Below are 15,826 nucleotides of genomic sequence, written 5' to 3' on the forward strand. Positions count from 1 at the left end.
ATTGAAGTCCTAATTGTTTTAGGATTTGGGTATTTTAATTGGATATCTTTTTATTCAAAGATTTTTCCTATTAGGAGTCCAATTAGGGTAAATCTTGATAATTGAGGATTTGTTTTCTCCTCAATATATTCAGAAGAAAATAGTGTTCATGTTTGGGTGACTTAGACGCAAGAATTCATGTTCTTCTTGTTTGCTTAGAAAAAGTCACATAGGTACTTTGAAACACTTGTTCCATGTAAAAGTGTCTCATTCATCATTCATATACATGCATTGATTCTCTCGTGATCAGTAGAGAAGATGGTGTTGCAAGAGGAGCGATATTTGCAGATAGTTCAAGTAAAGAAGAAGGTCAAGATTCAAGACAAGCACCTCTTTAGTGAGTCTAGAGATTGTAGCCGCGTAGAGAGCTAACATAAAGAACCATATCCTTCACTATTATTGGATTTGATTTTATTTGGGTTCTCAAGAGTAAGAGTCCTGCAGTGTTTTTAATCTCAAAGCTGAAGTTTTCACTGCGTAACCAAAATTGTGCTTTCTATGTGAATTTTTGATTTCTGCCCAGTAAGGATTGCAACGTGTCTATCAATCCCCGTCACCCAGATTCACGTTCTTCCTAGTATTTTCATTAAACCTTGCATAACATATAAGTTAAAGGAAAATAACTTTGTTAGGTTTTTACATTTGCAAGAGAGAAAAAAAATAGTTGCAGAGAGAGCTCTCAGAGCAAAAGAGTCTACTCAGAAAAAGCGGCAAGGAGAGAGAGAGAGAAAGAGCCTAGAAGATAATGAACTCTCAACATAAGCAAGTATATCAACAATGGATTAGCCAACACAAATGATTGTCCTACATAGTTCATTTGTTGCATAATTATAGCAAGTTTTTTTTTTTTTTTGAATTTCTTGTATGGAATTTTGACAGCCATTTCAGTTCTTAAAATTATTCCTGTTGTTTATGGTTCCAGACTTCCAATGTAATGTTAAGAGAAGAGTTCCACCAAGAACAATTAAAGCTATCTATTCATTTTGGCAAAACAAAGAACATCTTCATGGTAATAGATTTGATTAATCTTATGAACAAAGACTTTGACTTTGGAAAACAATATAGAGTGTCCAACTACGCACAAATTATATTAACTACTTGGCGTTTTATAATCTCCAAAGGGTAAAACTAAAAACTGAAGGAAAAGCGACTACTTAGATAGAAATTAATAAACTAGTGAAGCTTTTGGACCTGTCATCTTAAAATTTGTGATAAGGGCCGTTATAAAGCAGGGTTGTCGAAAAATGTAAAATTTGATCACCATGCCTTAGTGCCTTATATTTGATTCCTCTGCCATGTTTACAGAGCATATGTAGAACTCACAACTAATTTAGATATCAAAGTGCTAATTAAGAGAGATGTAAGAGTACGTATCATAAAAAGAAACAAATATCAGAAAAAGTTCACTCTAATTTAGTGCACCTACATTTCTACCTTCATGATCTACACCAAGAAGCAAGTTTCAAAGATACACAACCTATGTATAGAAACAAACTAATCATCAAGCCTTGTAGATGCTTGTCAACAAAATTTCAAACTGAGATACTGTACCTTAAGTCACCCCCAAAGCTACATTCTCTAACTCCGGTCCGCACTTACTACCTGTTGCCTTTGGCTGGCCTTGAAGAAAAGTTCAAAAGACTTGGCTCTCCAAATTCAGAGAGGGGTGACATTCCATATATCTTATTCACCATGTGAACTCTAACTTCAATTTAAATGAGTGAAAAAACTTGAACTTCTGCCTTATTTCCACATATATCATGCCCTTAAAAGCAAAACTTATAACTAGGTCACAATTCAATCATAAAAGAAAATATGAGCAGTTTAATCCTGTTTCATTCAAAATGACTCATCACAAGTCCTAATCTCTTTTGTGATGATAATAGAATATAGTCCTCTATAATGATGTCAATTGGTTGAATAATTAACAGCTTTACTAGTAATATTGACCTGAAGGAACTCATACATCAAGTACCAACCAGTAAATAGAAGATTGGCTATAGAGAGAAGCCAAACAATATCAAGATCTAATCACCTGCGCCACATATCCTTATGCAAATGTACTTCATGATTTAATGCCCTAAAACTCATGCCATGAAAGAATTTCTAAGTGTGAGATGGTTTATGTTTAGCAAATAAAATGGATTAAATCATACATTCATACATCACAATTTAAGTTACTTCAATTCACAAAAAGATAGTTTCATATAACTTGTGCGTTCATTGATTTCAGGACAGAGAAGATTAGCAGAACTGAGATTGATGAAAATACATGATCTTTTCTCTCTTTATCATTCTCCTAAAACTCACATCTCAATTAATGTTTAGTTTATCTACAGGAAAAGTATATTGTGAGTCTATGACATTGCAATGCAAAAGTTTTTCAGTGTTTTTTTTTCCCCCCAAGTTTTAGGGAATAGCTCAGAGTAACCTTATCATGGAAATGGAAGATAAAATTTTAAGCTCGAAAGAGTATTTTGAAGAAGACAGGATATATCAAAGCCTGACATCAAAACGAAAATCCTAACCTAGGTACCATATCAGTAACAAATGACTACGAATGAATCAACAAAATTTACATGACCAAGAAAAACAATATCACATCCATATTGATAAAAAATAGTGCTTAAATTTCCTATCTCCTGCATTCATCCTGAACTCACTGTGTGGTCTACTTGATACAGATCACCTTTTAAGCCAAGCATACTGGGTTCCATGAATGAACATTGAGAAAATAATACAATTAGGGAAAATCAAAACCTGTCAACACACACACATACACACACACACACCAGTAGTTAAAGAACATCGAAGCATTTAGCAGTTAGCATTCAGCACCTAATCACAATACTTAAACCTAAATATCTGTTGTTTATAGTGATTTGTGAATATAAGGTATGGCTTCAATTATAAGTAGCATTGCAGTCAACATATGCTCCCTATCTAAAGAAATGCAGTCATCCAGCATCAAAAGAGCAGTAGAAGTTAATTTTAAAGACAGATTCATCTGATGAAACTACGGACCTTGTCAAATAGGATGTCAAAGTGATTCCAGTAACTTAGAGTTGAATTTCATGGTTTCCTACAATGACAACCATAGGAACTCTCACGGTTTCAGGTTACATTTCATTTTCAAAGAAACAACCAGATTGAAAGCATGTTTCTCTGAAAAGTGCAGTTGGGAAGGTATATTTCCCACCCAGGTGTTTTTGACTGGTTTGAAATGCTTTCCCAAGCAACCACTGGATTAGATATATTTTTCTTAGAACTTTAATGACAATTTCGATCCTCATAAAGGATGATAAAGAACATTTAACAAATGCTTACTTATAACCATATATATCCCACAAAATTGACCTAGTTTCTCGGAGCTAGGGTTGAGATCAGAAACCTAGGGTTTCCTTGATCTGAATTGTTTCTTATGGCCATGAACGTATTGTTCTGGAATTGTTGGGGGATTTGTAATCCTTCCACACGGCGTTCTTTGAAGATTTTGATCTCACAGCACAAACCGAAATTGGTGTTCTTGATTGAAACTAAAATCAGAGACGCAGATGAGTTCGAGCGACTGCGATGCAACCTAGGGTTTGATCATGTAGAGGGTGTGATGAGCGTTAGGCTGGCAGGTGGTCTGGGTTTATTCTGGAATGAAGACGTGAAGATCCAGATCCGGCAGCCTTCAACGGCTCGTTTTATTGCTGCAGTGGTAGAGGAAGGAGATGGTCTTATGCGGTGGCGCTTCACGGGGTTTTACAGTAATCCAGGGGCCGCTGATAGGCACGAATCTTGGGATATCCTTAGGGCTTTGAGTGATGGTGACAATCTTCCGTGGGTAGTATTTGGCGACTTTAATGAAATTATGTTGGCATATGAGAAATTGGATGGTGGACCGCGACCGGAGAGCCAAATGCGTGGGTTCTGGGAGGCTCTGGGATATGCAGAATCGGTAGACCTGGGGTTTTATGGGTGTCCATATACTTGGAGTGATTCGGAGACGAAGGTTAGATTGGACAGGGTGGTTGCTACAGCGGAATGGTCAGACAGCTTCATCCATTCTCAGGTCATCCATTTACCACCTAGCAAGTCAGACCATATTCCGATTTTGTTATGTATTAGTGCAGTTCCTATTATCCAGAAGAGGAGATATCATAGGTTCCGGTTTGAATCAATGTGGTTGCAACATGAGGGCGGTCATGAGACTGTTCAGCAGTAGTGGCAACGTCCGATTCTAGGGCACCCTATGTTTCTGGCCTCGAAGAAGATTGAAAGGGCTGGTATTGTACTAGATGCCTGGCAACGAAATGCATTTGGTGATAGGCAGAAAGCAATAATGGAGATTCGATAACGGCTAGAGGAGCTACTTAGCCTGTCATTGAACCCGGCTTTGTTGGCGGAGAGGAGAAGTCTAATGGACCGTTTGGAGAAATTACTTTTGGAGGAGGAATTGTATTGGAGTCAGTGAGCTAAAGTCTCATGGCTCAAGGAGGGAGATCGTAACACGGGCTTCTTTCATCGAAAAGCCTCTAATAGGAAAAGGAAAATTTTTATTAGGGGTCTTTACAATGAAGCAGGGGCTTGGAAAGAAGATGACGATGATGTAGAAACAGTGGTTGTGAGGTACTTTGAGAAGATGTATAAGGCAGGAACTATTGATGGTGGGGCATTGGTGACAGGACCCGACCCAAGAAACACCCCGTAATCCTGGATACGAGCCTGCGGGGCCCACGTTAAGTGAAATCCTACCAAAAAATCGGCAGAACCTCCCCTAAATATGGGCTACCCAAAATGTTCACAAACCTGGACATGATTAAAACTTTAACTTCTACTCAACCGACAATACCATATTTACATTCCAAGCATATATTACATGCGGAAAGTTCAAATCTTATCACAACCTCCATAATAAACATCAATTCGAACAAAAACATCCACCAAATTTAAAAAGAGTTATCAGAGCAACACTAATAACTAAACCGATATCATACAAGGTAGGTTAAGCAATAACCTACGAACAAAACGGAAGCGCTGAATCCAAAGTCTCTAGTGCCTGGACGCGATCTCGGCAAATCTGAAATCTGGGCATTTGAAAACAAAGGGCCCAGGGGAAAACATATAAAATCCATTAGAGTGAGTGGACAAAACCGAAACAAAATCTGAAACAATTAATGGAATGCTTCCCCATTTCTCTTTTCAACAAAACCAACATGCAGCGAGACTCCACAATAATTCCAACTCAATCCTTTTCCAAGAAAACTCATTTGATGACTAGGAATGACTGCTTCCTAGGCATCTCATGCTATCTGGAAGGGACTGCCACCCAGATAACGCATCAGAAAGGACTGCCAACCGGAATAGGAGGCGATGGTTAGATGGGACTGCCAACTAGCCACAGGTAGTTAGAAGGGACTGCCAACTAACTACCTCATGTCATCTGGAAGGGACTGCCCACCAGATGACGCATCGGATGGGACTGCCAACCGGGCTATTACCTAGAAGGGACTGCCAACTAGGTAAGATACGCATGCGCCAAAACTAGTCTCCTTGTCAACTGCTTTCTTTTTAAATCCTTTTCTTTCCACAAAATCACATTACTCAAAATAGTATTCCAGCTGAAAACTTAATACCATGCTACATGCATTAGTTAAATAAAATAAAAATCCACTCACTAGTGAGTCCCGCAGCTAGTCCTGCTGCCTGCCCTTGTCCTCCTCGCTCGAGGGCTCAGTACGTCCTGTAATAATTGGGCATGATAAAATTAACCTCACAAAGGAATTCATTAAAGAATTAAAATTCATTCCCTTGAAAATTTAAGTAACTTGTTACTCAACAATTCCTCTACAATTTCGAATCCTTCCAATTTAGATATTTAACATCCAACAACGGAAAACCTAACATTCTCAACATCCTCTAATTTCTTTTTAGCCTTCAAAAGTCACTTGTAACTTCTCAAACAATAAATTTCAAATCCGTAATCACAATTATTCACCAAAATAATGTAATTTCCCTTTTCTAAAAATCTCCATATCAACTTCAAATTCTCAACCAAGTAGATTAAATCTGTACTAGGCCTAATAGCAATTTATCAAGGGATTAACCTGGAAGATTGTGAACCATAACATCAAAACAACCAACCAAAAAATTAATCACAAGTCTAAAACAATGCTAACCGAAGGTTCCAACAACAACAACACCTCACAATGCAGTTAACTAGCCTGATAACAACTCAACACGCCACCACTAGTGGCGGCGCGTGGTTTCACGCGCCATCACACCAAACCCCATCTCCAGCCAACCTAACTAGCCTAAACACTTCACCACAGCAAACCCAACCATCTTTAAACCTGCAATAACAGCTAAAATTAAGCAGAGGTGGTCGGAAATCAACCCAAAATCGGAAAAAAACCGACAGCCACTGCTCAACACCACTGTTCATCATCCCTACCACATCCTCTGGCCAAATCAAGCTACAAGGAGGTTGGAAAAGTTTTCAACCCTTCACATAGAACCAAAATCACAAGGATTTCCGGCCGAAGACCGCTGGAAATCGAAAATCCAGCCGGAGGTTCTCAAACCCGATCGGCAATCTTCCCCCAAAATCATTCAAATCAAAGCTACCCAGCTAAAATCACGTACCTGAGATGAAAGAGAATGAGGAGAGGAAGCTGCGGTGGCCGGAGGCGAGCCCAAAGAGGTGAATCGCCGGAAAAATGAGTCCGGTTCGGGGAGAAGAAGAAAAAGCAAGGGGGAGGGTTCGGGAGGTTGGCTCTGTCCGATTCTCTCTCTCTCTCTCCTTTTAATTAACTAATTCCCCCTTTATAAAAAAAAAAACAAAACAAAAAAACAAAACCAACATTTTAATAAGGAACAGTACCTTCCAACACTTAAATCACAACTTTCCCGTAAAAACTCCGATCGATACAAACTGCGTGTCCACGAATTAAATTTTTCGTAACCTACGACGTACTCAAGGAATATACCGACATAACAAACAAAATAGAAAGTCAACTCCTCGGTCAAAACCAATAAAAACGTACTTCATAGAGATGTTAAGGTACGGGGCCTTACAATTGGAGGAAAATCTTCAGGCTATTTCTCCTTCAGTTATAGAGGAGATGAATACTTCTCTTTGTTCCCAGTATAGTTGTGAGGAGGTCAAGGAGGCTTTGTTTCAAATGTACCCTACAAAGTCGCCTGGACCAAATGGAATGCCGCCGTTATTTTTCCAGCATTATTGGGAGAGTATAGGTGATGATATTACTGTTGCAGTACATAATTTTCTACAGACTGGTCAGTTTCTTAAACAGATCAATTACACTCATATTTGTCTAATTCGTAAAATTGCTAATCCAGATTTGAGACCAATTGCGTTGTGTAATGTAATCTAAAAGTTGTGTTCGAAAGTTATTGCCAACAGGTTGAAATTAATTGGACAAAATACTGTTTACTTTCTATACTTATAGGGAGTCGATGTTTCAGTTAGGGCTGCACACGGATTGGGTTGGTTTGGTTTTGACTCTAAACCGTCTCTATACTAAAGTGAGTGGTTTAAGCATTTTGGACAACCGATCATTAAAAAAAAAAAGCTTAACCCGATCCAATCCAATCCAATTAAAGATGGTTTGGTTCGGTCGGTTAGGCGGTTTTAACCTATATTATATTAATATACTATTTATGAAAAAAAATTTCTAGTAAAATTCAATCTAAATAATAAAAATTATATTAAATAAGTATAATCTAAATTTAAAATACAATAATCAAATCCAAAACTAATAGTCAAAAACCAAAATCTAGAATAGATTCAAAGTGATTGAATTATTTGATGGCTTAGCTATAAATACTAGCTTAATAGGGTAGTATTAAAGGTTAGAGAATGAGAGATTGAGATATGTGATATGAGAGAATCAAATTAATTGTCGCGATTATTTATTAGACTTCTAGGCCTTTGGGCATTAGATTTGATATAGTAGTATATCATTTGAGAATAAAGTTATAATTAGATATTTATAATTTACTTACAACGACTGGACAGATGAATATATTTATATATATATATTTAACACTTTTTCTTATTATATTTCAAACATACCGGTCGGTTCAGGTTCTGCGGTTTAAGTAAAAGAGAAACCAAACCAACCCAATTCATAAATGGTTTGGTTCAGTATTGAACCGGCTTTCAATTTTTAAAGTTAAAAAACCTTAACCAAACCATATTTACCGGTTGGTTTTGACCGGTTTGGCCGGTTTGTACTGTGTTTTGCACACCCCTAGTTTCAGTCCCTGATATTTCAATTTCACCTAAAAAGTCCCTAAACTCTCCAATTTCACCCAATTAGTCCTTGCCGTCAATTATCCGTCAAAATCTCTGTTAAATCGGTGACGTGGCATTTTTTACACTGTGAAATGTCTATTATACCCTCACTCTTTTTTTCTTTTATATTTATTTTTTCCTAACTTTCTATTTTCTTTTTCCTCCTCTTCTCATTCTTAATAGGAAAGCAGAGCATTTTTTTTTTTAAACCTTTTCTTCCAGCTCTCCCTCCCTTCTTCCTTTAATCATTGTGAACAACCACCCACCACCACCATCACTTCTGCCCCACCATCATGGATCTCCAATAGCGGCGATGAACACGGAAGAGACCTGACGGCAACCAGCGATCGTAGGAAAGTACAATCTTACTGTAGACGGTGCCTAAATTGAAGAGAACAGCGGTCTTCTGAAGATGGATGTTCTGCTGCGAGGCTTTCTGCTTATTCTTGAAGGTGTCGTGCCAGAAGGAGGTGACGGTGTTGATGTGGTCCTTGACTGGCGAGACTGGGAAGCACGTCTTGAAGAGGCAGAGGGCTTTGTACTAATTTTGGAGGAGGCTGCGGAGGGCCGGGAGAGACAATCTGGTTGGCACTCCAAGTCGGAGCGGAGCTGCTTGAGGGTTTAGATGTTTCAAGGTTCTGGGCTTCGCGCTTGGAGTAATTGAAGGCGAGGCCGTCTTCCATTTTTCCCAGCTCCATGTCCTAGCCTAGATCGATCTGGTCCGACCCGAAGCCACTCCTGTCCGACCCGAAAGTCATTAACCCATAGGAGCTCATGGCGGCCTCGACGCCGAAACCCTCCACCTCTTATTCAATCTCCGCTTCACCTTCTCAGATTATCACGGTTCGTTTTCTCAATCCTTTTACGTCCTTGTTATTACCGCTTAGGAGTTAATACTCTTGTGTGTGTTGGTTTCGATTTTGGTAGATCTGGAATTGAAATTCTTGGATCTGAGAGTGTGTTAGTTTTTGATTTCAATGCTAGTTGGATTTTATTGTGTGCTTGTCTCTGCTGTGTTGATTAGTGGATCTGGTATGGTTGAGAAGTAGGATGTAAACCCTAAATTAGCTTCGCGTTGTAATTTGTTTCAAGAAAGTGGTTGTCTTGGTGTATTCCAGCTTAATTTGTTATTCTTTTTCATTTGGCTGATGTCAGTTTGTTTGAATTTTGATGTAGATATATTGTTGGATGCGTCTTCAAGAGTAGGTTAGATACAGTGGTAGGTGTTCTTCTTGTTTCGATTCAGATGGCTGTGTCGAAATTGAGAATGCCTGCGATCCAATGGGCATTGCTGGTTTTGGTTCTATTTGTGTACGCCTGTGATGGGTTTTATCTTCCTGGAAGCTACATGCATACGTATTCCCAAGGGGAACCAATCTTTACCAAAGTTAATTCCTTGACTTCTATTGAGACTGTGTTTCTCTTCAGCTACTATAGTCTACCATAATGCAAACCGCAAGATGGTGTCAAGAAAATGGCCAAGAATCTTGGGGAACTTTTTATAGGAGATGAGATTGAGAGCTCTGCTTACCTATTCAGAATGAGAAGAGGAGGAAAAAGAAAATAGAAAGATAGGAAAAAATAAATATAAAAGCAAAAAAGAGTGAGGGTATAATAGACATTTCACAGTGTAAAAAATGCCATGTCATCTATTTAACAGAGATTTTGACGGATAATTGACTGCAAGAACTAATTGGGTGAAATTGGAGAGTTTAGGGACTTTTTAGGTAAAATTGAAATATCAGGGACTGAAACGTCGACTCCCTATAAGTATAGGGAGTAAACAGTATTTTGTTCAAATTAATTTTGCCTCAGATTATATCGCCTTTCCAGAGTGCTTTCTTTCCAAGTCGATTGATAACTGACAATACCCTGGCAGCTAATGAGCTAGCTCATTTCATTCATAACAAAAGAGTAGGTGAGGAATATATGGCGTTGAAATTGGATTTGAGTAAAGCCTATGATAGATTGGAGTGGGGGTTTTTGCAGAAAGTAGTGGAGCGAATGGGATTTGCTCACAGTGGGGCAAAGATGATTATGCAGTGTGTCTCTTCTGTTCGATATTCTTTTCTGGTGCGGGGTAAGCCCAGAGGTTATGTGGTGCCTTCTAGAGGATTGCGACAAGGGGATCCTTTATCACCTTATTTGTTTCTCCTTGGAGCAGAGGGGATATCTGCTTTGTTGAAAAAAAAGAGGCAAAGTTAGGTGTGTTACCTAGTAATTTGTGATGGAGCTCCCATGGTTAATCATCTTCTCTTTGCAGATGACAGTATGTTGTATGCAAATGCTAATTTACAGGCTTGTCAGGAAATTAGTAATGTATTGAAGGTGTATGGGAAAGCATCTGGGCAGCAAGTAAATTTTCATAAGAGTTCTGTTACGTTTAGTAAAAATGTGGACCGTGATAATCAGACTTTGCTTGCTACTTTTCTGGGAGTTACAGTAGTGGAGTCTCATGAGAAGTATCTTGGATTGCCTACTTATGTTGGAAGGAATAAAACTAGTACTTTTCAATATATTCAGGAGCGTCTGGATCAGAAACTTCAAACGTGGCAGGGTTGACTTCGTAGTGGTGCTGGTAAAGATATTTTGATTAGGGTGGTGGCTCAATCTTTACCTACATATGCTATGAGTTGTTTTCAATTAACAAAGAATTTTTGTGATGATCTTCAGTAGAAATGTGCAAGAATTTGGTAGGGGAGTTCTAATGAACAAAGAAAAATTCATTGGAAATCCTGGCAGTTCCTTTGTAGGCCAAGGAAAGAAGGAGGTTTAGGATTCTGAGATCTACATGCTTTTAATAAGGCTATGTTAGCTAAACAGGGCTGGAGAATTGTTCAATTTCCAAACTCATTGATTGCAAAATGTACAAGGCGAAGTACTTTCCATAATCTTCTTTTTGGGAGGCAGAATCTCATCCATCACCTTCATTTTCTTGGTGAAGTATTTCTGAGGCTAGAAGTGTTCTGGTCAAAGGGGCACATTGGCAAGTGCGAGAGGGGAATGATATCCTGATTGACGACCCATGGCCACCTAGAGCTGCTCCATTTCGGTTATTACCTGTTCAGGGAGGCAGAGGTACGGGTTGGAAGGTCAGTAATCTGATGAATAATGAGGGCAGCTGGAATGAAACTTTAGTCCTGCAAGTTTGTCATGTTGATGATATCCCCTTCATTTTGTCTATTCCTTTGAGTAATCGAAGGGTTAAGGATGGTTGGGTGTGGCATTTTGACTCCAAAGGGATGTTTTCAGTTAAGAGTGCTTATAGACTATTGATGGAGGAGGATATGGTGCAAGAGACTCCTTTGCACACACAAGATCTATGGAAGAAACTACGGTCTACCAAGGTCCCAGGTACGGCTAAAATTTTTCTATGGAAGGTGTTGAACAATTGTTTACCTACAATAATTAGTTTGATAGAGAAACATGTTCCTTTGGAGCTTAGGCCATGTGTTCTTTGTGGAGTGGGAGAAGAGACAATTGAACATCTTTGTAGGCTTTGTCTGTTTGTGATGGCAGTGTTGGATGCCATTCCTTGCGTTGCACAGACAGACTACTCTTCTAAGGCTCGACAATTGTAGTTTATGGAGTGGTTTGGGTGCTGTGCGTCTAACTTGCCTCCTAATTTGTGGGCAGCCTTTGTTTATAATTTGTGGGGTATTTGGAAGGAGAGAAATATAGGGTGTGGGATAATAAGAATATGGAGGTGAACCAAGTTTTTTTGCTTTTATTGACTCGTCTCCAAGAATACCAAAGACACCAGAGTCAGGACCAGGGTGGAGGGAGCCGGCGAGTAGTTCCTTGGAAACCTCCAAGTGCAGGGTGGGTGAAGATTAATGTTGAAGGTGCCTTCTACAAAGATACCTGTACTGGGGGTATTGGAGTCATTATTCGTGATGATAGGGGGAGATGTTTAGGTGGTTATTATGCTCCAATATCCCATGTTTTTTCTTCAGAACAGGTTGAGGCTTTAGCAGGGAGGGAGGCAGTCTCACTTGCTATTCAGCGAGGCCTCTCTCCAGTTACTTTTGAGACCGATTCTCTTACTCTTTTTCATGCTACTAAGTAGAGAGTCATTCCCCATACTTCCTTCATTGGTCGTGTGTATGATGACATTACCTTTCATCTTCAGCAGATATCGGGTTCTTACTTTACTCATGCTTATCGTCAAGCCAATGTTGTGGCTCATACTTAATTAACCCCAAAATTGGGTAAATGATCATTTCCTTTTTCTTTTTTTTTCTTTTCTTTTCAAGAAGACCAAAGTATATTCACATATTCAGACAGGAGATTGCATGTGATGTCACACTCGACTTATTGGACAACAATATGAGATATTACCTAAGTTACTTTAGGTACTCTCTAACACAATTAGTACAAAAATGACAGACATGAAAACCGACAATTAAAAAATCTTGAACTCGATCATTTCTTGTCATATCTACTAATCGATTTATCAATCAATCTATCGATCTATCTATCTATCTATCTCTCTATCTATACTATAAAGACAAGGCAAAAGTTTTGGTATCAAATGCTTCATTAACAGATGGGTTGCCTGTAATGCCCTTCAGAACAAAAATAAGAACTTATAATGAATCATCGAGAAAGGTTATTATGGTAAAACAAAAAAACAAAAGTATAAAAAATTTGAAGAAGTTGGTGCAAGAAAATTTTCATGTTTCTCCATTTTTCAACAATAACATGTGCAATTTCTATAAAGCAACTCTCCGAAAAGTACAATCGAGAGGGAGAGAGAGAGTGAACCCTAGTTTAGACGGTGACTTTTCACGTCGTGCTCAATGTCAGCGCTCGAGGTCAACAAGTTTGGCTTTGGTTGTCATCGGCTTCCAAGGAGGAATTGTGAGTGGATCAGATCGATAGGTGGCTTTCGATTGAAGCAGATTGGAGGCTAACATTTTTGATTTGTAGAACGGCAGCGACGTTCGAAAGGTTAGAACAGCGGCGTTGCAGGTCGAGGTCATCGAAAAGCAGGTTGGTAGTACCGGATCGTCACCGGAATTGAGTTCGTTGGTGGTGCTCTGATCGTTTGGTGTGTGGATCTGGTTAGATTTTTGACCGGAGTTGTCTGATTTTGGATCTTTGCTAATTAAAGAGAGATGGAGTGGTGGAAAGACCGACCGCCGGAAGTTCAAATGTCGACAGCGATGACGACCTAGCAATGTGTTTGGGCTTCTGTTTCAAGAACTTGAATTTGGGTTTGGGCCTGGGACCAATTTGAGTCAGTAGATTTCAAAGAAGAGCAAGAAGACCAACTTGTTGCCGAGGTTATTAGCTGCCAGATTTTAATTTCTGCTATTAGACAATTGGATGCAAGTCTTGTTTAGGTAGGGGTAAACTCTATAAGCTTTTCTAAGCTGTTTCTAGTAGTGATTTGTACCACAATTGCGTGCTGGAAAATTAAACTAGATGAATTATTTTTTCTTAGAAAGCGAGGCTATTCTTGCTTAGTTAGGTTTGCGTCATGCGAGCATCCCATTAGACTTTAATGAGTTTAGTTTGGCTTAGATAGGTTATTCGGTTTTCCGGATGTTCTTATGTAAGTTATGTTAGACTCTGGCTTATTTCATGGCCTGATTACTAATGCAATCAACTCCCATTCAAAAAAACAATAACATGTGCAAGCAACTAAGTTTTCCAGCCATCAATGACGACCTTGACCTCGTGCACCAACTATAACTGACGCTGGTAGAATCTAATTCTAGAAGATAGGAGATCGTTCAAAGGTCAAATGGTAGCTTTGGTTGCTAGGTTCAAGGTGACAATGTATGCGTCATAAGCGACAGAACTAGCCTTGTATTTCACCCAGAAATCAGAAGTAGCCATCCGGGCGGACTTTAGGAGAAATTCTATCATAAATTTGGCAGAATTACCTCTAAAATGAATTTCCCAAACTTATAAAAATAAAAGAAACACTCCTAATAACCACAAGGACAAATCAAATCTCGAATCTCAAATTAATATTAATACCACTGAAAGTTGGTCATCGGAGCAAACTAGACAATGAACTGAAATGAGAAATAAGAAGGTTATATAAAAGAAACACTCTTAATAACCACAAGGACAAATCAAATTTCAAATATCAAAAGATTATTAATACCACTGAAAATTGGTCATCAGAGCAAACTAGACCTAATGAACTGAAATGAGAAACAAGTAGGTTATATAAAAGAAACAGTCCTAATAACCACAAAAACAATCAAATCTCGAATCTCAAATTATTATTAGGGAAAAAAAAATAGAAACAGTATCTGAACCAAGGCCCATTCTAAATTTCTATACCCAAGTTTTCGAAACTATCACAATGGTATCTAAAATAGCCAGCCCGACCCAATATTCGTACCTACTGTGCATGACGGCGTTAAGTATCATACTACTTGCTAATTTTAGATGGGTATTCGAGTCATTTCCTTATTAGTCTCCTCCATAAAAGCAGAGTCGCAGATCCCATCTCCCTCCTCTTGTTGCCTCTTTGGTCTCCGAGTCTCCTTCTACAATTCTCTCTCCTGTTTAATTGATATCACTATCTCTCTCACCCGCCATCACCATCACCATATCCACACAACCCCGTTCCCAGACTCTGTGATTCAAACAACACCCATAACAGATTTATTAAGGTATATTTTATTAAGTTGACCATTCTAGCTGTATTAATTTAACTTATGGTGTAGAACATTTTTTTAGCATCTTCAACAACGTAAGCTATATATTAAGGTAAATTAACTAAAAAAGTGAAATATAGTTATAGGTTTAACAATTTTGCTTCAGCAATACTAATTATTTCAAATATTTTATCAAATCATAAATTTTCGTATGAAAAAAGGGAAAAGAAAATAGGAGATAGAAATATAACGATTCAAAAATTTTAACTAAATATAGCTACCCATTTTACCAAAAGTTATATTTAACTCTGGTTTAGCTACTCTGATGGAAATGCTTTTATAGCATCTCCAACAATGTTATAAGCTATATCTTGAGTTAAGTTTACTTAGAAAATGAAATATAGCTATAGTTTAACAATTTTGCTCTAACAATACTAGTTATTTCACATATATTATTAAATCATAAAGTGACACGTAAACAAAAGAATGAGAGAGAATATAGCTTTAGCTTTAGGTATTCATGATGATTCGTTTGCTAAATAGACAAGTGGATTTATCAAAAGTTAAGTTCAACTTGACTTTAACCATTCTGTTGAAGTTGAATTTTGCTACAAAAACTAGTTACATATAGCTAAGATTTTAGCTACTCTATTGGAGATGCTGAAGTCTACTAATTTTAGCGAGCTCACAATAGACTTGTAATGAGTTGCCTTTACTTAGAATAGGGTTCCATATTTTCTTGCCGGCTATCTTGTTACATGTAGACTCTAGCCATCGGCTATTGATTCTAATGATATCAATTTCCATTTAAAAAAAAAAAACTTAGATTATATCTATTATAGTACTTTTGTTTGGA

General features: G+C 38.2%; 1 protein-coding gene across 1 annotated transcript; it reads left to right on the forward strand.

Annotated features, from left to right (window-relative positions):
- The first annotated feature begins 3,466 nt into the window (after nucleotides 1-3,466).
- Nucleotides 3,467-4,252, forward strand: LOC112194416. Its single transcript, XM_024334658.1, has one exon. The coding sequence runs from the start codon at nucleotides 3,467-3,469 to the stop codon at nucleotides 4,250-4,252; it is 786 nt and encodes a 261-aa protein (XP_024190426.1).
- The last annotated feature ends 11,574 nt before the right edge of the window (nucleotides 4,253-15,826 follow it).

This window comes from Rosa chinensis, chromosome 3, assembly GCF_002994745.2.
Source record: "Rosa chinensis cultivar Old Blush chromosome 3, RchiOBHm-V2, whole genome shotgun sequence".
Taxonomy (NCBI): domain Eukaryota; kingdom Viridiplantae; phylum Streptophyta; class Magnoliopsida; order Rosales; family Rosaceae; genus Rosa; species Rosa chinensis.